The 24,812-nt window shown below is 47.2% G+C and overlaps 1 protein-coding gene across 2 annotated transcripts in view; it reads left to right on the top strand.

Moving 5' to 3' along the window:
* KDM1A (lysine demethylase 1A) overlaps nucleotides 1–23,346 on the top strand; it is a 167,639-nt gene extending 144,293 nt beyond the window's left edge. For both annotated transcript variants that reach the window (XM_074934529.1, XM_074934528.1), the window contains 4 exons: nucleotides 9,656–9,770; nucleotides 14,772–14,899; nucleotides 20,341–20,487; nucleotides 22,693–23,346. In XM_074934529.1, coding sequence (XP_074790630.1) covers nucleotides 9,656–9,770; nucleotides 14,772–14,899; nucleotides 20,341–20,487; nucleotides 22,693–22,878 — 576 coding nt within the window. In that variant the 3' untranslated portion in view covers nucleotides 22,879–23,346. The remainder of the gene's footprint in view (nucleotides 1–9,655; nucleotides 9,771–14,771; nucleotides 14,900–20,340; nucleotides 20,488–22,692) is intronic.
* Nucleotides 23,347–24,812: the final 1,466 nt, after the last annotated feature.

Below are 24,812 nucleotides of genomic sequence, written 5' to 3'. Positions count from 1 at the left end.
ATGCATCCATTCTGGAGAAGGGCAAGGCAGTGGCTAGAGGCTCTCTCCAGGTGGCGTGGAATGCGGCTGACTCTGCGGCCAGAGTTGTAGCCTCTGCTGTGGTCATGAAGTGCATTTCGTGTCTGCAATCATAGAATCATAGAATATCAGGGTTGGAAGGGACCTCATGAGGTCATCTAGTCCAACCCCCTGCTCAAAGCAGGACCAATCCCCAATTAAATCATCCCAGCCAGGGCTTTGTCAAGCCTGACCTTAAAAACTTCTAAGGAAGGAGATTCTACCACCTCCCTAGGTAACACATTCCAGTGTTTCACCACCCTCCTAGTGAAAAAGTTTTTCCTAATATCCAACCTAAACCTCCCCCACTGCAACTTGAGACCATTACTCCTTGTCCTGTCATCTTCTACCACTGAGAATAGTCTAGAACCGTCCTCTCTGGAACCACCTCTCAGGTAGTTGAAAGCAGCTATCAAATCCCCCCTCATTCTTCTCTTCTGCAGACTAAACAATCCCAGTTCCCTCAGCCTCTCCTCATAAGTCATGTGTTCCAGACCCCTAATCATTTTTGTTGCCCTTCGCTGGACTCTCTCCAATTTATCCACATCCTTCTTGTAGTGTGGGGCCCAAAACTGGACACAGTACTCCAGATGAGGCCTCACCAATCCTTGGGGCTCTCCCAGGAGATGCAGTTGTCCGTTCAGGACCTCCCATTTGAAGGGAATGCTCTCTTCTCGGAGCAGACTGATGCTAAGCTGCACGGCCTGAAGGACTCTCAGACTAAGTTACGTTCGCTGGGCCTTTACATGCCGTAAACTATTCGGAATCAGTACCGGCTACCTCCACCGCCCAGCTCTTGGGGGCTGCTGCGACAAGGCACCAATAAGAGAAAGGAATGGGATAAAGGGTTTAAACGCCATCATCGTGCTTCATCCTCCTCGCCTGCCCAGTCTGGTCCTGCAGGGCGGCCACGGTAGGCATTTTGATGGTGCGCTCGCGGACAGTGCCCCAGTCTAACTTCAGAATCACCCCACCTCCCCACCCCCCATTTGTTTTTGAACCGGTTGCGTCCTTTCCTGGCTGCATGGGCCTGATTGACGTCAGATAGTTGGGTGTTCAACGCGATAGCATCGGGCTGTACCCTACAGTTTTCTGCCATCTCTCTTCGGGGACCCTTCTAGGAACTCCTTGTTCAGGAAGTGGAAACCCTCCTACGGCTAGGGGCAGTAGAGGAGATCCCTCAAGACATGAGGGGGGAAAGGGTTCTGTTCCTGATATTTCCTAATCCTGAAAGCCAAACAGGGCCTCAGACCCATTCTAGACCTGCGTTGCCTTAACAAATATCTCAAGAAGTTGAAGTTTTGCGTGGTGTCCCTCGCCTCCATCATCCACTCCCTGGATCCAGGAGACTGGTACACTGCCCTTGACTTAAAGGACGCCTATTTTTTATATATCCATTTTCCATGAACACAGAAACTCCATTTTATGTTGGGCCAACACCATCTCCAATTCACGGTGCTGCCCTTTGGCCTCTCGTCCACCCCATGGGTTTTCACAAAGTGCATGGTGATAGTGGCTACTTACCTGAGACGCTGAGGAGTACAGATTTACTTGTATTTCAATGACTGGCTCGTCAAGGGAAGGTCACAGGCCCAGGTGCAAAGAAGCCTCGATCTGGTGCACCCCACCTGTCGGGATCTGGGCCTGCTGATAAACGAGCAGAAATCAACTCTGATCCCCCCTTCAGAAGATAGAGTTCATAGGAGCGATCCTTGACTCTACACAGGCCAAAGCCTTTCTGCCAAAGTCCTGTTTCCAGGCCATTTCAAGCTTGATCTTCCACGTGAGAGACTCCCTTCTCATGACTGCCCGCATGTACCTCAAGCTGTTTGTACTTATGTGGTCCGGCATGTGCAACTCCATTTCAGACTCCTGTAGGTGTGGCTGGTGTTGGTGTACCTTCCCAACAGACACTATCTAGCCCGGGTGGTCATGGTACCGGAATACATCCAGTTGCCCCTGGAATGATGGATGGACCCCAGTTTGGTATTGGAAGGAGTTCCCTTCAGTGATTTTGGTCTCCTATGCTTCAGACCTGGGTTGGGGAGCTCAACTTTGCAGGCATGGTCGCTGGTCGCAGGAAGATAGCTCTCTAACGTAAACATCAGGGAGCTCAGGGAAATACTCTTGGCCTGTCATGCATTCCTTCTCCACCTGATGGGCAAGGTGGTTCAAATCCTAAACAGACAATACCAACGCAATGGTCTATATCAGCAAGTAAGGCAGCGCCCGCTCATCAGCCCTTTGCCAACAGGCTCTCTGGTTATGGGGCTTCTGTGTGCAGCATGCCATTCATCTGGTGGCCTTCCACCGCCCTGGGGCCAGGAACATGCTAGCAGATCACCTCAGCAGGACCTTCTCGTCTCACTCTGAGAGGTCATACCCAGAAGTGGCCAGTGTGATCTTCCAGAGGTCAGGGGACTCCCTGTTCTGTCTGGATGCGAATAGGTCCACCTGGGAAGTGCCACAACTTCTGTTCAATTTGTGGGCTCAACGAAAGCTCCCTTTCCAATGCAGTTTTACTCCCATGGTCAGGGTCCTTGTGAAGATCAAGTGGGACAAGGCAAAGGTAATCCTGACAGTGCCGGCGTGGCCCCGCCAGCACTGGTTCGGGAAGCTGTTGGCGCACTCGATAGTGGAACCTATAGAACTACCACTCTGGCTGGACTTACTCTCCCAGAACCATGGCTGACTGCTGTACCCGAACCTCGCAGCCCTGCACCTGACAGCATAGCTGCTGCTGGGCTAAATGTGGAAGAGCAAGCATGCTTGGCACAAGTTCAGCAGGTCCTGATGGGTAGCAGAAAATCCTCTACCAGGACGACATACCTAGCCAAGTGGAAGCGTTTTGCATGTTGGGCCTTGGACTGGAATCTTTTGCTTGACCAGGCCTCGCTACAGTTGATTCTGGACTACCTTTTGCATATCAAGCACCAACGCCTGATCCTTTCATCAGTTAGTCCCCTTGGCAGCCTCCAATCCAGGGCAGGTCGTTTTTTTCCCATCACATGACGGTCAGGTTTCTGAAAGGTCTGGAGCAACTTTACCCTCAAGTTCGTGACCCTGTCCCACCTTGGGACCTGAATCTAGTACTGTCAAAGCTCACAGTGCCACCCTTTAAGCCATTGGCCTCTTGTTCCCTCCTACTCCTCTCATGGAAGGTCTCCTTCCTGATACCAATCACTTCGGCCCAAAGGGTCTCTGAAATCAGAGCGCTTATGTCAGAGCCACCCTACACAATGTTCTATAAGGACAAAGTTCAACTGCGACCACATACAGCTTTTTTACTGAAGGTGTCGCAGTTTCACAACAATCAGGACATATTTCTGCAAGTCTTTCCACCAAAACCTTGTAAATCTGGTGAGGAGCGCAGGTTGCATACTCTGGATGTTAGGTGAGCACTGGCCTTTTACATGGAAAGAGCTAAGCCGTTCTATAGGTCAGCGCAGCTTTTTGTCATAGTAGCAGGCAGAATGAAAGGTCTACCTGTTTCCGCTCAAAGAATCTCTTCCTGGATAACAGTCTGCATCAAGTTTTGTTATGAACAGGCAAAAGTGTCACCGCCAGCGATTGTAAACTGCCCATTCCACCAGAGCACAGGCTTCATCATCAGCTTTCTTTGCCCAGGTGCCAATTTAAGACATCTGTAGAGCCTCTATGTAGTCATCTATCCATACTTTTGCATCTCATTATGCCATCACCCAGCAGGCCTGGGATGATGTGAGCTTCGGTAGAGCAGTGTTGCAAACTGCTAATCCGTGAACTCTGAGCACACCTCCAGGGATACTGCTTGTGGGTCACCTAGCATGGAATCGAAATGAGCAAGCACTCGAAGAAGAAAAAACAATTATTAAACTTTCATAACAGCTGTTCTTTGGGATGTGTTGCTCATGTCCATTCCATGACCCGCCCTCCTTGCCCCTCTATCAGAGCTGCCGGCAAGAAGGAACTGAGAGAGGGCCTAGGGCTGGTGGCGCCTCATATATTGGTGCATGAGTACGGGACTCCAGAGGGCACCAGAGCTGGCCCTATAGATACCACTAAGGCAAAAATTCTGACAACGGTGCACATGGGCACATGCACACCTAGCATGGAATGGACATAAGCAACACATCTCGAAGAACAGTAGTTACAAAAGGTAGGTAACCGTTTTTGGTCCAGGGGCTGCAGAACACGGTTGAGAGTGCTGGATTGTCTGGGTGCCTGCTAGCTGCATGCACTGCAGCAAAGCATTCTGCTTCTGTATCGCCTCTAGGAGTTGATTCTGCATGCCCCTGTCTTTCTTTTTAGTGTTTCTGGCGACTATAAATGCACTGTCTGGATAGCTCCCGGTCTCTCTTTCCTCTCTGACCTCAAATACTACCTCAGTTTTGGGGGGCATTCTGCAAGGAGGTCTGTTAACATTTTATTGCAGGTTCTCAGTTTCATCCTCCTCAAGTTAGCGAGCTGCTCAGCTGTTGATAAAGTCCCTGTCCTTGATGGTCTGGCTGCTGCAGGTGCCAGGGCTAGAAGACTAGGGGAGAAAAACAAGTAGTTGTTCATATTCCAGAGAATCAATTACAGCATTTTAAATATATTTCTTATTTCACCTCTCTGAGCTTTTCCCCAGACTTGGGGGGTCCTCAGAGATGGTAAGTGGTATGTGTGGGGGATCTAGAATGGAATTTTTGTATCTGCAGTGTATGCTGTTTGCATTTGCAGTTGTGTCTTGGAGGCTGTGGGGTGTTGGAAATGGTTTCCAGTTTGACTTTGCAATTTTGTTGTGCCTTAGAGGTGCTTACATGATATCAGAGTTTAGCGAGGGACATCTGGGCGCAATCTGGTTAGTAATCCCCTCTGTATCCCCTGTAGGCTGTCCTGACTGCCGATGATGATACACTACCTCTGAATGGCCTTATTCAAAAAAGCAAAGAGCAGACCAGCAAGAGACACTGTGAAGTTAATCATCATGATGCCTCCCCTGCCCCCCAATGTGGGCAAGCCCTAAGAGAGGTTTTTGCCAAATCCTCAGCTACTGTCCCTGCCCCCGTCTACTTACACTAGACAATGTACTCCTGACATGACCACAACTTCCCTTACTCCTCATCCTCAGAGGAATGTAGTCCTCCCCTGTGCATGCCCCATCATCTCCATGGTTAGTGCACTGGAAGTCTGGAAGGGAGTTCAGGAATTTATCCCTTAGGGATGCCATAAAGTCTTCTGGTTCGCACAGGGAACAGCCTGGCTGATACCTGCTCATGTGTCCTCCCCTTCACTACCCTTATCAACCATTACCCTATTGGTCTTCTTGGAGTGGGAATCCATATTCAGGAGAGAGCCTCCACAGTCCCAAGGGCCAGATCTCCTTCGCCTAGGGAGCAGATACAACCTTCCTAAACTTCTTGCTTGATTAAACCCCAACTAATGGAAGGTGAGGATGATTACTCCCCAGAACAGGAACATGCAGCACCACCTCCCATTTTATATTCCTCTCTGGATGAGGCCCTCTGCAACTTCAGTGGACTTCCAAGACCTAATGAAGACAGTGCTGGATATCCTTGTTATACAGGAGGCCAGACTACATGATCACAATGGTGCCTTCTTGCCTTGGAATCTATGAATCTATCCAGAAGAAGCAGCACAATCTTCTCAACATCCTCCAGACTGAGATTCCAGGGAAACTGGTGATGCCCACAAATCAAAGGCTTCTCTCACATGCCATGACAATCTGGCATGTGCCAGCTTCAATTCTTGCTACTTCCAAGAGCACTGAACCTCCCTATCAAGTGCCTTCAGGTATTTCTACCAGTATCCTGTGCTGGGCTCCCTTGTGGTTCAAGCAAAATCCACAGAGCAGGGTCTTCCGAAGTCCACCCTTTGCACGAAGAACCCAAAAAAGTTAATTTTTTGTCTTGAAGGTTTACTTGTTGATGAGCCTGCAAATGAGAGTACCCAGCTACCAATCTCTACTCTCAAAATGTGACTTTTTAATCTGGAAAGGGCTCTCTAACTTTGTGGGCAAACTACCAGAAGAATACCGGGAGGAGATGAAATCCCTCATATCCTAAGGTCAGCTCATGACCAGAACATCACTTGAAGCTGCACTGGATACATCTAACACAGCACTGAGAATGATGACCGTTCCCTTTAGTATGAGGTGGTCCTCCTGGCTACAGGCATCTGAGATTCTGAAGGAGGTTCAGGTGCCCATTGGGGACCTCCAGTTTGAGGGCAATGAGCTATTCAACAGTGGTATGGAGGAGATGCTCTATACACTTAAAGATTTGCAAATGACCTTGCAATCATAGAATATCAGTATTGGAAAGGACCTCAGAAGGTCATCTAGTCCAACCCCCTGCTCAAAGCAGGACCAACCCCAACTAAATCATCCCAGCCAGGGCTTTGTCAAGCCTGATCTTGAAAATCTCTAAGGAAGGCGATTCCACCACCTCCCTAGGTAATCCATTCCAGTACTTCACCACCCTCCTAGTGAAAACGTTTTTCCTAATATCCAACCTAAACCTCCCCCATTGCAACTTGAAACCATTACTCCTTGTTCTGTCATCTGCTACACTGAGAACAGTCTAAATCCATCCTCTTTGGAACCCCCTTTCAGGTAATTGAAAGCAGCTATCAGATCCCCCCTCATTCTTCTCTTCCGCAGACTAAATAATCCCATTTCCTTCATAAATCATATGCTCCAGCCCCCCAATCATTTTTGTTGCCCTCTGCTGGACTCTTTCCAATTTTTCCACATCCTTCTTGTAGTGTGGGGCCCAAAACTGGACACAGTACTCCAGATGAGGCCTCACCAATGTCGAATAGAGGGGAACGATCACGTCCCTCGATCTGCTGGCAATGCTCCTACTTATACAGCCCAAAATGCCATTAGCCTTCTTGGCAACAAGGGCACACTGTTGACTCATATCCAGCTTCTCGTCCACTGTAATCCCTAGGTCCTTTTCTGCAGAACTGCTGCCTAGCTACTCAGTCCCTAGTCTGTAGCAGTGCATGGGATTCTTCTGTCCTAAGTACAGGACACTGCACTTGTTCTTGTTGAACCTCATCAGATTTCTTTTCACCCAATCCCCTAATTTGTCTAGGTCCCTCTGTATCCTATCCCTACCCTACAGCGTATCTGCCACTCCTCCCAGTTTAGTGTCATCTGCAAACTTGCTGAGGGTGCAAGCCACACCATCCTCCAGATCATTTATGAAGATATTGAACAAAACCTGCCCGAGGACTGACCCTTGGGGCACTCTGCTTGGTACCGGCTGCCAACTACACATGGAGCCATTGATCACTACCCGTTGAGCCCGATGATCTAGCCAGCATTCTGTCCACCTTATAGTCCATTCATCCAGCCCATACTACTTTAGCTTGCTGGCAAGAATACTGGGGGAGACCGTATCAAAAGCTTTGCTAAAGTCAAGGAATAGCACGTCCACTGCTTTCCCCTCATCCGTAGAGCCAGTTATCTTGTCATAGAAGGCAGTTAGTTTAGTCAGGCATGACTTGCCCTCGGTGAACCCGTGCTGACTGTTCCTGATCACTTTCCTCTCCTCGAAGTGTTTCAATCTCTGGGACTGTACATTCTAGCACTGCAGCTGAAGTCACAGAGTCACCAGCCTTTCTATAGGCAAATATCCTCACCAAATACTACCCTCAGCAAAGATACGCAAAGCCTCCCAAGGAAGAGACCGAGATTTCTGGAATCAGTCCTCTCCTGCTTCCTCAGCTACTTCACTGCCTGGCACGTCCAACAGGCAACAAATGTGATGTCTGTGCTGAAGGCCTAACTTGACCATTTCAACCACTTACAAGATGCCTGGGCTAGGATGACTGGTTGGCCCTCAAGGTCATGAGCCAGGGGTATCTCATCTGGTTTCAGGTGGTTCCAACCTCCTTTTCCCAACCTTGTTCCGGGACCCTTCTCATAAGGCACCATTGGAGCAGGAGTTACCTAGAAAAGATTCCTCTGGTCTTATTAGACTTTATTCCACTAAGGCTCAGGCAGCCTCTGCTATCTGTTTGGATAACATTTTCTATACCTTAGAGCATGCAGGGATGTATGTAGACCAGCCGTGCGGAGCTAGGTCCACAGACTTTCCACTTGCTGTTCCCCCGTCCAAGCTTCCAGATTGGATGCTGATTTTGGTAGGGCTGTCCTGCAATCACTCTTCAAGTAGCACTCCTCTTGCCCATCTCCAAGCAATTGGGCAATTGTTTGTTAATCACCAAGAATGGAATCTATGGACAATCACTTGGAGAGAATGCTTACCTATCTTACAGTAACTGTGGTTCTTTGAGATGTGTTATCCACACGGAGTCCATGTCTAGCTCTCCTTCCCCACTGATTTGGAGTTCTGCTACTGTAGGATTCCTTATTGGCAAAGGATCTGAGTGATAGTTGAAGTTGGCTGTGGGGAACAAGAGGGCAGCCAAGGGACAGGTGCAGCCACAGATGGATTGCTTTTCAAAAAGAATCCAGTATTGATGCACATGAGGAACACATGCACCAAAAGTGAAAGCTGCAGACAACACATCTTGAACCGCAGTTATTGTAAGGTAAGTAACCATTCTTTCTATTTTACTAGGAATGTAAATAAGAATTCAAGGACTGTGATAGCAAATGTCACACATTTCCTTTTCGTAAGATAAGTATTAATAACTACTAATTTACTCCAATCTTTAGTATATCCCTGTATTTTCATGAGTTTTGAAAACTCATCAGTGAGAGACCAGATTTTTGAGTGTGCTCAAGTTGTCTAACTATTTTCCTGTCCTGCTCTTCTTCCTCCACGGTTATTTGATGAGGCCTTCCTTACTAGCTAATTATTTCATTCTTTTTTCTTAACATGGATTTTAATCTCCTCTACAGATCCACACTTCTCATCCTACCTTCTTGCTTGTCTTTGAATTTTCAAGCAGTTTGTCTTATGACAGAACGGGTTTATATGTGTAACTGTAGATGGAAGTTAGATTGATACTATAGTGTACCTGCACTGCTAATCCAGATGACTCTCTCTAGTTCCAAGCAACCTTCCTAATTTAATCATAGTCTGTGAAACATTCAATGTGCTAGATATCCAGACCGTTAAGAGTGCCTACAAGAATGTATAATCAAGACCATAGTTGGTATGGTATCTTGGGTTGTAATGTTGGGCGTTTATATTCAGTAAGTACTGAACCAATGCCCTGGCATAGTTCAGTGACATTGTATTGACAAACATGCAAATGAGGCTTACAACCTATTGTGGATATTAAAGATCCCGTGGCACTTTCTGCAAGGATTCACACTTTTAAATAAAAAGAATTTCACTACCAAATTCTCCCTACATTTTTAGTTAGGGAGTTCTTCCTCACATCTTGTTCTAAACTATTGTGTGGTGGTATGTACTGTTACCCAGTGGGTGAAGTGATCTCTGTGCCATAGCTTTTTAATCAGGTTGCAAACTACCGTGGGATGCTTTTGTATGAAAAGGCGGTATATAGATAAGTGACTTTGTATTCACTGAATTTTAATAATAGCCTGAGATTTCCCCTCATTAAAAGCTGTACAGAGAATGATTATGTTCAGTTTTGGGTCCTCTTAACTCTTGAGTCCTCTCATTTTTAGGTGGTATTATGTTTTGACCGTGTCTTCTGGGATCCAAGTGTCAATTTGTTTGGTCATGTTGGCAGCACTACTGCCAGCAGAGGAGAACTTTTTCTATTCTGGAACCTCTATAAAGGTAAATGTATTGGGTGTTCAGTTTTATTGTCATTTTCTTTTTCACAGTAACAGAACTAGAAAAAGCCATTTGATGATGATCATAATAAAACTTAGTGCTTTTCATCAGTAGATTTTAGAAGAAAGTATCACTACCTCCATTTTACAGATGGACAAACTAAGGCAGAGAGGAGTAGTGACTTTCCAAAAGTCAAGCAGCTCAGTGGCAGAGCTGGAAATAGTTCAGGTTGTTCTTTGAGTGCTGGTCCCTGTGTGTATTTCACAGTGGGTATTCATAATCTCAATGCGCCCAAGACCAGAAAATTCTACCAAGTAGTGTCTGTAGGTCTGTGCCAGCATCCCTGCTCTCCTTGTGGTCTGTGCCAAGGGCATTAGGGGTAAAACAGACTGCTGCTTCTTCAGTTCCTCCTTACTGCTGAAGTTCAGATAGTAGTTAGTAAGAATCCCCATCCTTCCTCAAGTACTGCAGAAGATTCAGCAGGACAGAACATGAGTCATTCTCACCCTGCTCAAATGGCCCAAGCAGTTCTGGTTCCCAAGTCTCCTGCATACATCCTGGCCACCCATCAGCATTTGCTCCCCGGTGCAGGACTTAGATTATGCCCAGGCTTCCAGGCTTTAAGAATTGCTTCTTCTGCCCCTACTCCTTTTCTGTCAGTGATGACCACCAGTCTGCCTCTGCTACCTCAGAGAAGCTCCTATCTCTGCTAAGTGCAGTATTGGCTGCTCCTTTCGCAGCTGAACATGTCAGGTACAGGAACTCCACCTTTGGAAGCACCTAATCTAACACGCCATGAGGCCTCAGTCAGATCCACATCAGGGAGAACCCCCGTGTATATTGACCTGAGACACAGAGGAGGGCACCTCCTAGCTCAGTCTGGCTCAGGAATGGGAATGCCTAGAGCGAAGGACCCTTTGACTGGGCCTTCTCACAAGAGTGAAAGACGCTCGGAGGCATAAAAATAGATCCCCTCCTATATTTAAGAGAAGGGATCCCTAAATAACTCCTTGGACCCAGGACACAAGGATTTAGGTCCTCCTAGCCATGATCAGAAGGTGCGTAAGAGCACAGCTTCTTCAGTATTGCTTCCTGCATCATCATTGACTTTGCTACCAATTAAGCACTGGGAGCCAAAGACCATGAACCATCAATACCGACTATGACCACATGGTCGGAGGCTCCTTCGTGGGCGGTAGTATGTCAACCATGTAACGAACCACTGATTACCAAGAGTCCCTTTACACTGACTCTGGCAGCATGAGGCAACAAGCTACAGCCTTCTAAGGTGCCAATATTCTACACCACTCCTGAGGATATCTCCATCTTCATGGATCTGCAATCTCTCCTATTGTCAGGACCTCCCTTCACCAAGTGGAAGTTCATCTCTGATTCCGTCTGCTAGCTCTGGCTTCCCAACATAGATACCAATGCTACTGCCAATGGAATTGGACTCTCATCATCAGGATAGTCAGATGGACCAGTGGAACAATCTTCCCCGCAATGAGGTAGATCAGCCTAAATGAGTTCAAGAGTCTCCTACTACCAATCTCATCCATTCAAATGGAGACACACACACACCCACCCCTCAGGACCAGTGGTACCCAAGTCTGTATCTTTATTGACACAATAAAATTCCACATGGTTACCTTGGCATCGATAATACCAGCACTAGAAAGACATAGTTCACAGTTCTCAATATGAAAGATGCATGCTTTCATGTTGATAGTCACCCTTCCTACAGAAGATTTTCAGATTTGTGATAGGTCCTGACTACTGTCAATACAGGATACTTTGGTTCAGTCTAGCAACTGCACCCAGGGTCTTCGCAAAAGTATTTTCTGTAATACCAGCACATATCAGATGGGGTAGTTTTACCATCTTCCTGTATCTAGATGGCAAGCTTCTTACAGGCATGACATGTCCAGAAGTCATAGCATCAATCTTGTTGCTGTTCTGTCTCCTACCATCCTTGGGAATCTCCGTGAACATGAAAAAGTCTATTGACTGAAACCTAGACTATAGATTTCATAGGAGCAACTTTAGACTCACTCAGGGCAAAGGCTTATCTCTCTACAGACGGACTCTAAGCCAGAAGCAGACTGATAGGTCAGATTATGCACAACCCATGGACATCGGCCTGGATTTGCCTTTTTCTCTTGGGTCACATGACATCATGTACTTAAGTAATGCCATTCGCTAGACTTTACCTCCACTGCCTACAGGGTTGGCTTCACACAGTATATGTCCCAAGCAGATACAGCATGAATACTTCAGTGACAATCCCCATCAAGATAAGAGTATCTCTGAGCTGGTGGAAAGATCATGTACAAGTGTGCATGGGCATTCATTTCCTATCCCCCACACCCAAGAGGACCGTAATCACAGATGCCTCTTTGTAGGGTGGGGACTCACATTGATGATCACACAGCAGATGACACTTGGGTGCCCCTGGAAACCAGGATGCATGTAGATCTCCTGGAATTCAGAGCAGTGTGACAAGCATGCCATTAATCCAATTTCATCACATTCTCATAATGTCAATCAATATGACAATTGTAATCTCCCTTAAAAACTAGGGAGGAGCGAGATCCATTCCCCTGCGTATCGAAGCAGTTAGTTTATGGAACTGGTATATAGAGAACCACTTCATCCCATCAGCACCATACCTCCCAGGAGCCAAGAATTTGCTGGCAGACAGCCTCAGCTAGCACTTTGCCACTGACCAAGAGTGAAAGTTACACAGCTCAGTGGTGAACCGCATTTTCTCTCAGTGGGGAACCCTTCCGCACGCAAACAGGAAATGCAGCATATACAGTTCCAGGGGAGCTCAGGACCACTTTTTAGAGGTAATGCTCTCTATTCCCTTGACAGACAGTTTGAACTATGCCTTTCCTCCTATCCTCCTGCTTTCTCAGGTAGAATCATAGAAGATTAGGGTTGGAAGAGACCTCAGGAGGTATCTAGTCCAACCCCCTGCTCAAAGCAGGACCAATCCCAACTAAGTCATCCCAGCCAAGGCGTTGTCAAGACGAGTACTGCAGAACATTCAACAGGACAGAGTACGAGTTATTCTTGTGCCCAAATGGCCCAGGCAGTTCTGGTTCCCAGGTCTCCTGCATATGTCAGGCCAGCCGTCCATCATTATTCATCCCTTTCCGGACCTCTTGATTCAAGAGGAAGGTGAGGACAGACATCTCAGCCTAGAAGCTCTTCACCTCATGCTTGGGTGTCAGACCTAGAACATTTATTTCAAAACTTGTCAAACAGTTCTTTTGGATTACCTCCTTACCCTCAAGATGACAGGTCTTTCCCTTAGCTCAATACAGGTTCATCTCTCGGTTCTTAAAGGGGCTGAATTAGAACTTTCCCACCAGTAATAAGACCAACCCCTCAGTTGGATCTTACGTTAGTATTTGAACCCCTGGCTACCTGTTTGATGCTTTACCTGTCTATGGAGGTTGCTTTCCTTGTTTCCATCACCTCAGTCAGAGGGGTAGGTGAACTGGAAGCCCTCATGGCAGACCCTCCTGTATTTCATAAAGACAAGATCTCACTATGACTGCATCCAAAATTCCCAGCCCTAAAGAAGCTTTGGAATTTCACATAAACTAGACTATCCACTTACCTATGTTTTTTCTAAAGCCCCATACCTCCAGCATTGAGAAAAGACTGCTCCCTCAATGTGAGATGAACTTTGGCATTTTACCAATGGAGAACAAAACAGACCAGAAAGTCACCTAGGCTGTTCTTTGCCAAAGTGAAATGAGGTCAAGGACAAGCAATTTCCTACCAGAGGGTCTCCAAGTGGATCTCTGGCTGTATCTTATTGTATCAGTTAGTACACCTTCCTGCTCCACATGGGGAGTGAGCGCACGCCATGAGAACTTAGGTAGCCTCAGCAGAATCACTTCAAGAAGTATCTCTGCTTCATGTTTGCAAGGCAGCACTATGGTTCCATCCATGCAGGAGACATCACATTTTGGTCCAAGCTTCCTCTGCTGACTCATCCTTTGGGAGAGCAGTTCTGCAAGTGGCCATACCACCTATATACACACACCCTTCTCTGAGTACTGCTTGTCAGTCACCCACAGTGGAATACACAGAGGGACCAGCACTTGAAGAGGAGGAAAGGAAAGTTACTTACCCTTTGTAACTGGGGTTTTTTGAGATGTATGGTCCCTATCTGTATTCCACTACCTGCCATCCTTCCCTTCTGCTTCAGATCTTCTCTTATTCACAGTAAGAGGAAGAACTGGAGAGTTATTGGTCTGCAGCCCTCATTATGTCCTCAGCACTGACTGAGGCAAGCAGGGGCGCAGACTAACAGACACTACTTGCTAGAATTCTCTAGTCTCAAGTGCATGGACTACACACGTATCCACAGTGGAATACAGGTAGGGAACACACATCTCAAAGAACTCCTGTTACAAAAGGGTAAGTAACTTCCCTTTACCAAGCAATCCAGATCACTCTGTATGACAGTCCTGTCTTCATCATTGTTTACCACTCTGCCAGTCTGTGTCATCAATGATTTTGTCTTTATTTCCAGATCATTCATAAAAGTGTTGACTAGCATCAGGCACAGTACCAGTTCCTCTGGAGCCCCACTAGAGACACACCATGATTCCCCATTTTAAAAAAGCAATGGTGTCTTTAATGAGGGCCACCCCCATCTCTTTTACCAACTTAATCTTTCCTAAGCAGGTTATAAACAGTGATATTTAACATTCCCATCATTCGGATTGTCCCAGCTAAGAAACTAACAAAATGTCCATTTTAATTATAATGTAACGTTATCTCACTTATTTCAAAGTGAAGTATTTGCACTGTGGTGGCTTGCCTGGCTCTTGGTGACTTAAGGCCATTTTATAATTTTATTGGGTTTGGTTTGTCCTGAAAATTTAGGTTCTGTTCCACATTTTTCTAAATTAAAGTACTTTATGCATAATTTAAAAAAATCTGCCAGCACCTTGATGCATTGTTTTTCCTCCTCCTCCTTAGCTCCAATTCTCTTGGCCTTAGTAGCAGGAGAAGCAGCTGGGATCATGGAAAACATCAGTGATGATGTCATCGTTGGGCGCTGCCTTGCAATTCTCAAAGGCATCTTTGGCAGCAGTGCTGTCCCCCAGGTACTACTCACGCTCCATTTTGTGTATCAGTCTCTGAGTCCTAGAAAACATAAGAATCCTAGATAATTGATTGTATTATCTAACTGTCTGTGCTAGATATTTATGCCACTCTTTGCATCAGTGTTTGAATGCCTCCATGGTATATGGAAGTGCCAGCTGTTCTTTTCTAGGACCTGTTTATGGAGTGAATCTATCAAGACCATAACCATTTTTCAAAATGTCAAAGACATTGTAGGACTTTAGATGGGTTTTGAATTGTTCATTCTCCAGGGCCACACTTAATCTGACAAGTCTTAAAATTGTGTAAACTAAAATGGCCACATGTACATAAATTAATTCAGGAATTCTATCTTTGGACTAGGATCAGGGCAAGGATAGCAATTTTTGTGAAAGAATGACCAATTGTTAATACATTTAGCACAGAGGATCCTAACTGACCTAGCACAATGTTTACATCTTTGATACATTTATCACAATATCCCGGGGTGGCCAACCTGAGCCTGAGAAGGATCCAGAATTTATCAATGTACATTGCCAGAGAGCCACAAGAGTACATCAGCAGGCCCCACCCCCCTTACCCCCCCATCAGCTCATCACCTCCCCCCATTCCCAGCGCCTCCCATCCACCGGGCAGCGCCTCCCCCTCCCTCCCCGCACCTCCTGATCAGCTGTTTTGTGGGGTGCAGGAGGCTCTGGCGGGGAGGAGCGAGGGCACAGCAGGGAAGGGGGCGGGAAGGGGTGGAGTGGGGGCAGGGCCTGTGGCAGAGCCAGGGGTTGAGCAGTGAGCACCCCCCACCACATTGGAAAGTTGGTGCCTGTAGCTCCAGCCCCAGAGTCGGTACCTGTACAAGGAGCCGCATATTAACTTCTGAAGAGCCGTATGTGGCTCTGGAGCCACAGGTTGGCCATCCTTGCAATATCAGATTCTTCTTCGAGTGCTTGCTCATGTCCATTTCACATTAGGTGTGTAGAGTTCTTGTAAAGTTAGTGTTCATAGATAGTAACTGAGTTAGTTAGCCCTTAGCAATAGTTAGTTTTCTTAGTCCCGTCAGGGACTTAGCTGGGGGTCAGGGCATGCCCCGGTCCCCAGACTTTAAGCCCTGCAATCACTGCAAACGGCCCATGCCCATAAGCAATCTGCATAGTAGCTGTCTCAGGTGCCTCGGTGAAGGGCACATAAGTGATAAGTGTTGAATCTGCAAGTCCTTTAAACCTAGGACTAAGAAAGAGCTTGAAATCAGACTCCAAGCGCTCCTGATGGAGTCGGCGCTCACTCTGGCCCTGAAGCAAAGGTCCAACTCGGCACCCAGCACCGTGGCATTGGTGTGTGGTGCCCCACCGGCACTGATCCCTGTCCTCAGCCCCAGCCAAGAAATCAAAGAAGCCTGGTAGGGGACGGTCTCCTACTCCCTGCAAGGGGAAGGACAGGGCTGGGGGTGAGCTAAGACCCGCGCTGAGCGGCTCATCTCCCCCGTAGGGAAGTTGGGCCTCAGCTCATGTCAAGCGATGCAACCCACCCCGTTCCTTGCCTGGAAGCCCGGACACAGAGGCGGGCCTTCATCAGCTTCAGGTGCCATGGACACCTGAAGCACTCCAGGCTGCGCAGGAAATCCTGATGCTCCTGGTAGTGCCCAGATCTCGGGGTAAGGCCACCTTGGGACCTTTCCATCCGCCCTCACCCCAACAGTACTGATCCCCATCGTGGGGGACGTCCCGTCACCACTCACCCGCTCGACACTGTCATGCCTCTGAGTTAGGGAGGCAGACGCATTGGAGCCCTCTACAATCACTCACCTCCTTACCGGAACAAGGGTTTCTGTTCCCAAAGGCCAAGGGTGGTCTGCGTCCCTTCCTGGACCTGTGAGACCTCAACAGATACCTAAGGAAGCTAAAGTTTTGCATGGTCTCCCTGGCCTCCATTATTCCCTCCCTGGATCCGGGAGACAGATATGCCGCCCTCGACTTGAAAGATGCATACTTTCACATAGCGATCTTCCCAGGACACACTGGCTTTCTCCGTTTAATGGTTGGTTCAGCCCACTACCAGTTGTGGTCCTTCCGTTTGGCCTGGCTACAGCACCAAGGGTGTTTATCAAATGCATGGCAGTAGTCGCGGCCTACCTCAGGCATCGGGATATCCCGGTTTACCCGTACCTTGATTACTGGCTGGTCTAAGACAGCTCCAAGGCTCAGGTCAAAAGCGATGTCACTATATTACAAGCCACGTGCCATTCCTTGGGACTGCTGGTCAACCACAGAAAGTCCATGTTAGTTCCAGCTCAAAGGATAGAATTCATCGGGGCCATGCTCGACTCGACCCGGGCGAGAGCGCTCCTTCCGTTAGACAGGTTTCAGGCCCTGATGGACCTCATTGCGGAAGTGTCCACATTTCCCCTGACAATGGCCAGGGTTTGCCTGCATCTGCTAGGCCACATGGCAGTTTTCACATATGTGGTCCGCCATGCCAGGCTCCGCTTGCAGGCCCTGCAGCAATGGCTGGCATCAACCCATTCCCAATCCAGGGACCACCTGAAAGAGATCGTAACCATTCCTCCAGCGGTTCTCACCTCACTGTGGTGGTGGATTGAGCACAAGAAGGTCCTGGAAGGAGTCCTGTTCGACAGTCCCACTCCATATGTCGAGCTAGTGTCAGAAGCTTTGGACCTTGTTTGGGGGTGCGCCTCAGACAACTTCAGACCCAGGGGATGTGGACCCCGGAGGAGACAAAGTTACACATAAATGTCAAGAAGCTCAGAGCGGTCCGGCTAGCTTGCGGGGTCTTCCTGCTGCACCTGTTGGGCAAAGCAGTGAGAGTCCTAATGGACAATGTGACTTCGGTGTTCTACATGAACAGGCAAGGAGGAGCGCATCTGTTGGCTATCTGCCAAGAGGCTCTCCATCTCTGGGACTTCTGCATCAGCCACGGTATCCATCTGGAAGCTGGTCACCTCCACGGCATCGCCTAGCAGATCACCTCAGCAGGGACTTCTCCTCTCACCACAAGTGGTTGCTCCACCTGGTGGTGGCCTGCGTAATCTTCTAGAGGTGGGGAATTCCCCAAGTAGATCTGTTTGCCACCAGGCGAAACAGAAAGTGCCACTGGTTTTGCTCCCAGCAGGGCCTGAGCAAGGGCTCCCTCTCTGATGCCTTCCTCCTGTCGTGTGCTGAGGATCTGATGTACGCATTCCCTCTGATTCCTCTGGTCAGCTGGGTCTTAGTAAAGATCAAAAGGGACAAGGCACAGCTTATTATGATCTCCCCTGCGTGGCCTCGCCTGCACTGATTCAGCACGCTCATGAACATGGCGGTGGCCCCTCCCTGGCCCCTTCCCTACCGTTGGGACCTGCTGTCACAGGATCATGGTCAGCTCCTACACCCCAACCTTGAGTCTCTAAACCTCTTGGTATGGATGCTCCATGGTTGAACCTGGAGGAGCGTACCTGCTCAGAGGAGGTCCAGCAGGTCCTCCTCGGAAGTAGGAAGATATCCAAGAGACTAACTTACCTGGACAAGGTTTTCCTGCTGGGCGTCGGAGAGTGACATTTCTCCTTCGCGTTCCTCAGTGCAATCTATCTTGGACTGTTTACTGCACCTCAGGACCCAGGGTCTGGCGCATTCTTCCATTAGAGTGCACCTTGCGGCCATCTCCGTGTTCCACCAGCCGATCCAAGGTCAGACGGTCTTTTCTCATGACATGACCGTCGGGTTCCTGAGGGGCCTCAAGAGGCTTTACCCTCCGGTATGGGCCCCTGTCCCGCAGTGGGACCTTAACTTGGGCCTCTCCAGGCTCACCGGCCCGCCTTTCGACCCGCTGGGCTCCTGCTCCCTTTCCTACTTGTCCTGGAAGGTCACTTTCCTTGTGGCGGTGACATCGGCGAGACAAGTCCGAGATTTAAGGCCTTGACCTCAGAACCGCCTTACACAGTGTTTTATAAGGACATGGTCCAGCTGCAGCCCCACCCAGCCTTCCTACCGAAGGTGGTATTTTCCTTCCACATGAGCAAGGACATGTTCCTGCCTGTGTTCTGTCCCAAGCTGCACAAGACTGCTGAGGAGAGGCGTCTGCATGCGCTGGATCTCCGGAGGGTCTTGACCTTTTACCTGGAGCGTACAAAGCGTTTCCATAAACCGACCCAGCTCTTCATCGTTATGGCAGATAGGATGAAGGGCCTTCCAGTTTCTTCACAGAGGATTTCCAATTGGATCACCTCTTGCATAAAGACCGGTTACGAGCTAACAAAGGTCCCGCCCTGCCGATTGTCAGGGCCCATTCAACTAGAGCACAGGCATCTTCAGCGGTCTTCCTGGCGCACATCCCGATTCAGGACATCTGTAGAGCCACGACGTGGTCCTTGGTCCACATGTTCATGTCTAATTATGCCATCACTCAGCAGAGTTGTATTACAATTTGCGCAGCTGTGAACTCCTGCCCACCTCCACGGGAACTGCTGGGAGTCGCCTAATATGGAATGGACATGAGCAAGCACTCAAAGAAGAAAAGACAGTTACCTTTTCTGTATCTGGTGTCCTTCGAGATACGTTGCTCATGTCCATTCCACGACCCGCCCTCCTTCCCCACTGTCGGAGTTTCCAGCAAGAAGGAACTGAGGGTGAGGGGAGCCATGCGGGTGCCGCTCCCCTACATATACTTCTGGCACCAGTGCATGTGGCGAGCACACACACCTAATGTGGAATGGACATGAACAACACATGTCGAAGAACACCAGTTACGGAAAAGGTAACTCTTTTCTGTAATGTCCCTCTAATTTAAATATGGGCCAGGGTCATAATGTGGCATCCCAGATCTAGAACTGGCAAAAGCAGTTTGGTCAGGCAAGATATTCCCTAAGATGCTTCATGAGTCTCAGAAGTGCTCTTGCTTCCATTCACAATTGTAGGAAGTGTTACCATTTTGCACATTTTTAAGTGCATAAATTCTGTTCCCATGCACAGACAGCATGGTAATTGCAGTTCTCAACAGGTGCTAAGTCACTGCTTTGTGGTTGTTTAAAACATCTGATTCCAATCTTCTCTGTTCTGTGGAGATTCTGTACTGATGTCCTGTTACATGTGTCTGGTAGAATATCTGCAGAAGTGAGCTTCCTGATCCATGAAACCTGTGGGGCAAATAGTTCTTGACACACAGGGAAACCAAATACAGGCAACACAACATGGGGTCACAGAATATCACAGAATCTCGGGGTCGGAAGGGGCCACAGAAGGTCACCTAGCCCAATCCCCTGCTCAAATCCCCAATTTTTGCCCCAGATCCCTAAATGGCCCTCTCAAGGGTTGAACTCACAACCCTGGGTTTAGCAGACCAATGCTCAAACCACTGAGCTATCCCTCATTAGGGGTGTCATGCGTATTTTACTTGCTGTGACTTACTTGTGTAAAACTAGTGACATATACAACACAACATTCTTCTTTTCTTGTCTTAGCCCAAGGAGACAGTGGTATCTCGATGGCGTGCTGACCCTTGGGCCCGGGGGTCCTATTCTTATGTAGCGGCTGGATCTTCTGGAAATGATTATGACTTGATGGCTCAGCCAATTACTCCAGGACCAGCCATTCCAGGTGCTCCCCAGGTGAGAGAATCTACAAATGCAATTAGAAATGACTGGCGTGAGAACATAGGGATTTCAAAAGCCATTTGGGAAACAGGAACCATTCGCTAATTAATCCATTCTCCAGATATTCTTTAACAATTAGAGCTGGTCAGAAAACAGAATTTCCTGTGGGAAATTCCAACATTTCGAAATTTGTTTTTGTTCTGAATTGGAAAAAGAAGTCAAAATTTTGAAACTTCTCCTGAACAGAAATTCTAAAAAATGTCTATTTGGAAACATGGAGATATTTCATTTTGGTAATGTCAAGGCATTATAATAAAATATATAATAATAAACATTTTCTAATATACAATATTAAATATAAAGGTTGAAAGAATTTTTTTTACCTTATTGAAACAAGAAAGTTTAAATGATTTGTTTTCATACTTTTTCATTGAAACTTTCATCAAAATAGAAAAGTTTTGACTTTGAAACTATTTTCTCCACCTGAAAACTCTTCCATCAAAAATTTTTTGACCAGCTCTACTAATGAACCTTCGGATTCCTCTCGAGAACTCTACCAGGGATAGCCGTGTTAGTCTGGATCTGTAAAAGCAACAAAGAGTCCTGTGGCATCTTATAGACTAACAGACATACTGGAGCATGAGCTTTCGTGGGTGAATACCCCCTTCGTTGGATGCATCTGACAAAGTGGGTATTCACCCACGAAAGCTCATGCTCCGATACGTCTGTTAGTCTATAAGGTGCCACAGGACTCTTTGCTGCTTTCATTAGAAAATAAAGCGTTCATGTTTCTGAACATACCATTTAAACAAGTTTTTGACTGGGTCCTGTATAGGAAAGTCTGTTTTGAAAAGGCTCCATCAGAGCAATCTGTAATCACTTCCTCTTGTGCTGTTACTTCTCATGGTAAAATGTTTCAGATGCCTGATGGCAGTGAATGCGCTTGGCTCTTAGTCCAGTCCTCCTGTTCAAGAAGTAAAAGTAAGAACTTGGCTCATCTTAGTCCATGAAAAAAGCTGAGAGGTAGATAATGTTATAACAGAGTTGTGTGTGGAAATGAGCATAAATCGCTCTAGTACATCATCTGCCTGTCAGGAAGCGTGTACAGAAATAAGTGTCATTCACAAAGTGTCTTCCCAGCCCCCAAGTTGCTTGAGGTACATTACAAAGATTTGCAACAAAAATACCAACTCAGCTCAACCTTCGCCATGATGTAGCAAGGGGCCACCCTGTAACATGTAACCACATCCGTGGGGGAAGGAACGGGTTGTAATAAGTTACAAGAAATGTCTCTGAAGAATCATTTAAAAATGTTTTCACGGTGAGGAGTGATGGGATAAAGCTGAAGGGATTAGGGAAGTGTCCATATTTTAGGAGCCACAGTGAAAGTCCTGTTTTCTGCTAACCTATTGAGCAAATGGTGGAATCCCTAAAAGCAGGGGACTTCTGAACACCGCACGGTGAGGCTCCAGGACCAGGGTCTCATTTAGTCTCTCTAAATACTGTTATGTTGGTTAAATCGATTAGTTTAGCCCCTGCTATGTTGCTGGATAGTCTGCACCACAGATTGCAGTGCACAAACCGTTAATTGTCTCAGGTTTTTCCCCTCTGCCTTTATTCAAACCACAGTATGTCAGTGTGCACTAGTGAACTTTTAGTGCGCAGCAGCAGCATCAGTGGGGATGCTTAGTGTGTTTGGTATGCTGAAACGCAGTAGATTTATACCCCAGCTCAATATGCAGTAAGTGTTCGTATAGACAGGCCTTTAATCAGGTGTGGTGGTGTGGAAATGATCAAACACACAATGTTGAATACACAACATTCTGTGTTCTCTCTCCAGCCCAATTTCTGGTTTCAAAACCGAACTCTATGGTAGTCTTTCTTTTTGCTCCGATGCCCAGCGCCCTCAGCAGCCAGCAGTAAAGTGTTCCCGTGCAACACAATAGATGTCTTTTTAAAGCTGAAAATTTGTGATAGTTGGGAGGCACATGAGGATTCTCCTCTGGGCAAGTGGCATTTGTTGAAGGAAAGATTATACCATCCCTGAGGTTACCTAGTTCATACCTAAACCAGCTTTGTGCAGCAGAAGTAACTCTGTGAATAGGAGAAATGTTTATTTTTAAGTGGTTCTGCTGAGAAATCTAGCATTTATATGAGAGAACCTGAGCTAAGTCAGCTGCATGGCACCCTTAACAATGTGCTGTCTGTTCTTCTTCCCAGCCAATTCCTCGCCTCTTCTTCGCAGGAGAACATACAATTCGTAATTACCCAGCAACTGTCCATGGTGCTCTGCTGAGTGGGCTGAGAGAAGCAGGACGTATTGCAGACCAGTTTCTTGGGGCCATGTATACGCTGCCACGCCAAGCTACACCGGGCGTGCCCACACCACAGGCCCCTAGCATGTAAGGGAGATACAAGCTGCCAGACAGAGGAGTGATGGATTCATAATGCATTTGCTGTGGACTTGTTTTTGGGAGCAAGATATCTTCATAGTCTGTAGCAGTAGCCACTGAAAGCACTGTGCCAGAAGTCACTTAATAGCATCACCCCATTGGAATGGCCTTATGAAATATGATCTGACTATTGCCCATGCACCTGGTATACAGATCCCTGCCTGTTTGCCCGAGTGTCTATATATACAGTCTCTTACTGCCAAACTGGTCAGGAATTCCTGTGGTAGTGCAAATACATTGGGAATCTAAGCTCCTAGTGTTTAGCTGGATTTCTTTTGGCACATAAAGAACCTACTAGTGTGTTCCCAGTTCAGTAATTGCACAAAAGGTTTCAGACTCTTGTAGCTGGTGGTTGTTGGTAACAGTGTAGAATTTGTCTCTTATGTGGACTTCTTTGTTTGTTTTGAAAAAAATAAAGTTTTCACCAAGTTCCTTTCTTCCTCTTTCATTTGAGAACTAAATTGGTGCAGTTGTCTTCTCCGTAGTAAAAGCAGAGCTACAAGTAATGCTCATCGCAGAACCACTCCAAAATAGCCCTTCAGCCACTGCAAAGTCATCTCTCACTTGGGATAAATAGCCCTTGAATCAGGGGACTGGAAGCCAAGTGGATGCCGTAACCACCAGGCTACAGCATTATTCATTCTCTCCCCCTTCACCCCCCACTCCCACCGTAACTGTTTGTTTATACAAAATGGAACAGCTTCAACAGAAGAAACTGAGGGAGCCCCACAATAGAATATCCCATAACTCAATGGTGAGAGTGCTCTCCTGAGGGTATGTGGGGAGAAATTGAATTCTGGCCTCCCACATCCCAGATATATTCTCTAACCACTGGGCTAAAAGTTGTAAGAGAGAATGCTCCTCCTCCTCCTCCTGCATTTCTTGCAAGAATGGCAGACTTCAGGAGAGGGGTTCCCGGCTGTGAGTTGCTAGCATTGAGAGGTGCCGCCTCCTCCCAAACCGGACCAAACCCCCTGAGGGGTGGAGTTGAGGACACATTCCTCTCCTCAGCATCTCCTTTGGCTAGCTTTGGCAGTTCCCTATCTAGCACACTGTCTTTTGTGGATCCTGTTCCTAGACCCCTATCTCACCTGCAGGCTCAGGTGAGTCAGGCTGATTAATGTGAAGACCTGGACACAGGAAACGAGAGAGAGAAATTTTTAAGTAATAAAACCTGAGGCAAGAAATCTCTGTTATACAGTCTTCTGCCTGGTGGCCTTGGTCTCCTGAGTATCAGTCACATGCAAACCTAAGTTTGGGTTTTTGGTAACTTTTAAGCACACTTTCAGATGCTGAGTTTCTTGAATTCTACAATTACAAGCGAAATGAGAATGTACACTCTTCAGAGCAGGGCCATTATATTTTTGGCTAGCATGCTCCCAGGGCAGTGATGATGAGTTTTAGAAGCCAGGAAGGTGTTGGCTTTGCTCTCTCTACCCCTCTACCTGCATTTCTGGACTCTGCTTTTTGCAGTAGGGTAACTTTAACAAAAATTAAATTGCTAAATAAATGCGACCGTTTTGTAAAAGTTACTGTTGTTTCTCTGCAGAGCTGTTTGATAGTAATCTCACTTCTGCGTAATGTGCAAAGCCTGCCAGATGTCTTTCTCTGAGCCATATGACATGCTGCTGCCAGGTGTTTTCATGCGAGTGTAGAGAAGTGCTGCAGCAATCAGTGCACTCTGCAGAAAAGAACATTAGGTTCCTGTTTAAATGCCCTCAGCTGATGTATTCTATAAGCATCAGGAATGAAGGAATCCTTTTAGAATTGCAGACATGACGAACACAACTCCGTTTGTCTTCACCTAGACATTGTCCTACTTAGTCGTCAGATGTAAGCATTCCTAACATGAGCTGCGCCAGCTGGCTGTGCCCCTAGGGATCCATA

The sequence above is a fragment of the Natator depressus genome, chromosome 19 (assembly GCF_965152275.1).
Source record: "Natator depressus isolate rNatDep1 chromosome 19, rNatDep2.hap1, whole genome shotgun sequence".
In the NCBI taxonomy this organism is placed as follows: Eukaryota; Metazoa; Chordata; order Testudines; family Cheloniidae; genus Natator; species Natator depressus.
Note: the sequence above shows the minus strand (reverse complement) of the source record. Positions and strands in the feature narration are given on the sequence as shown.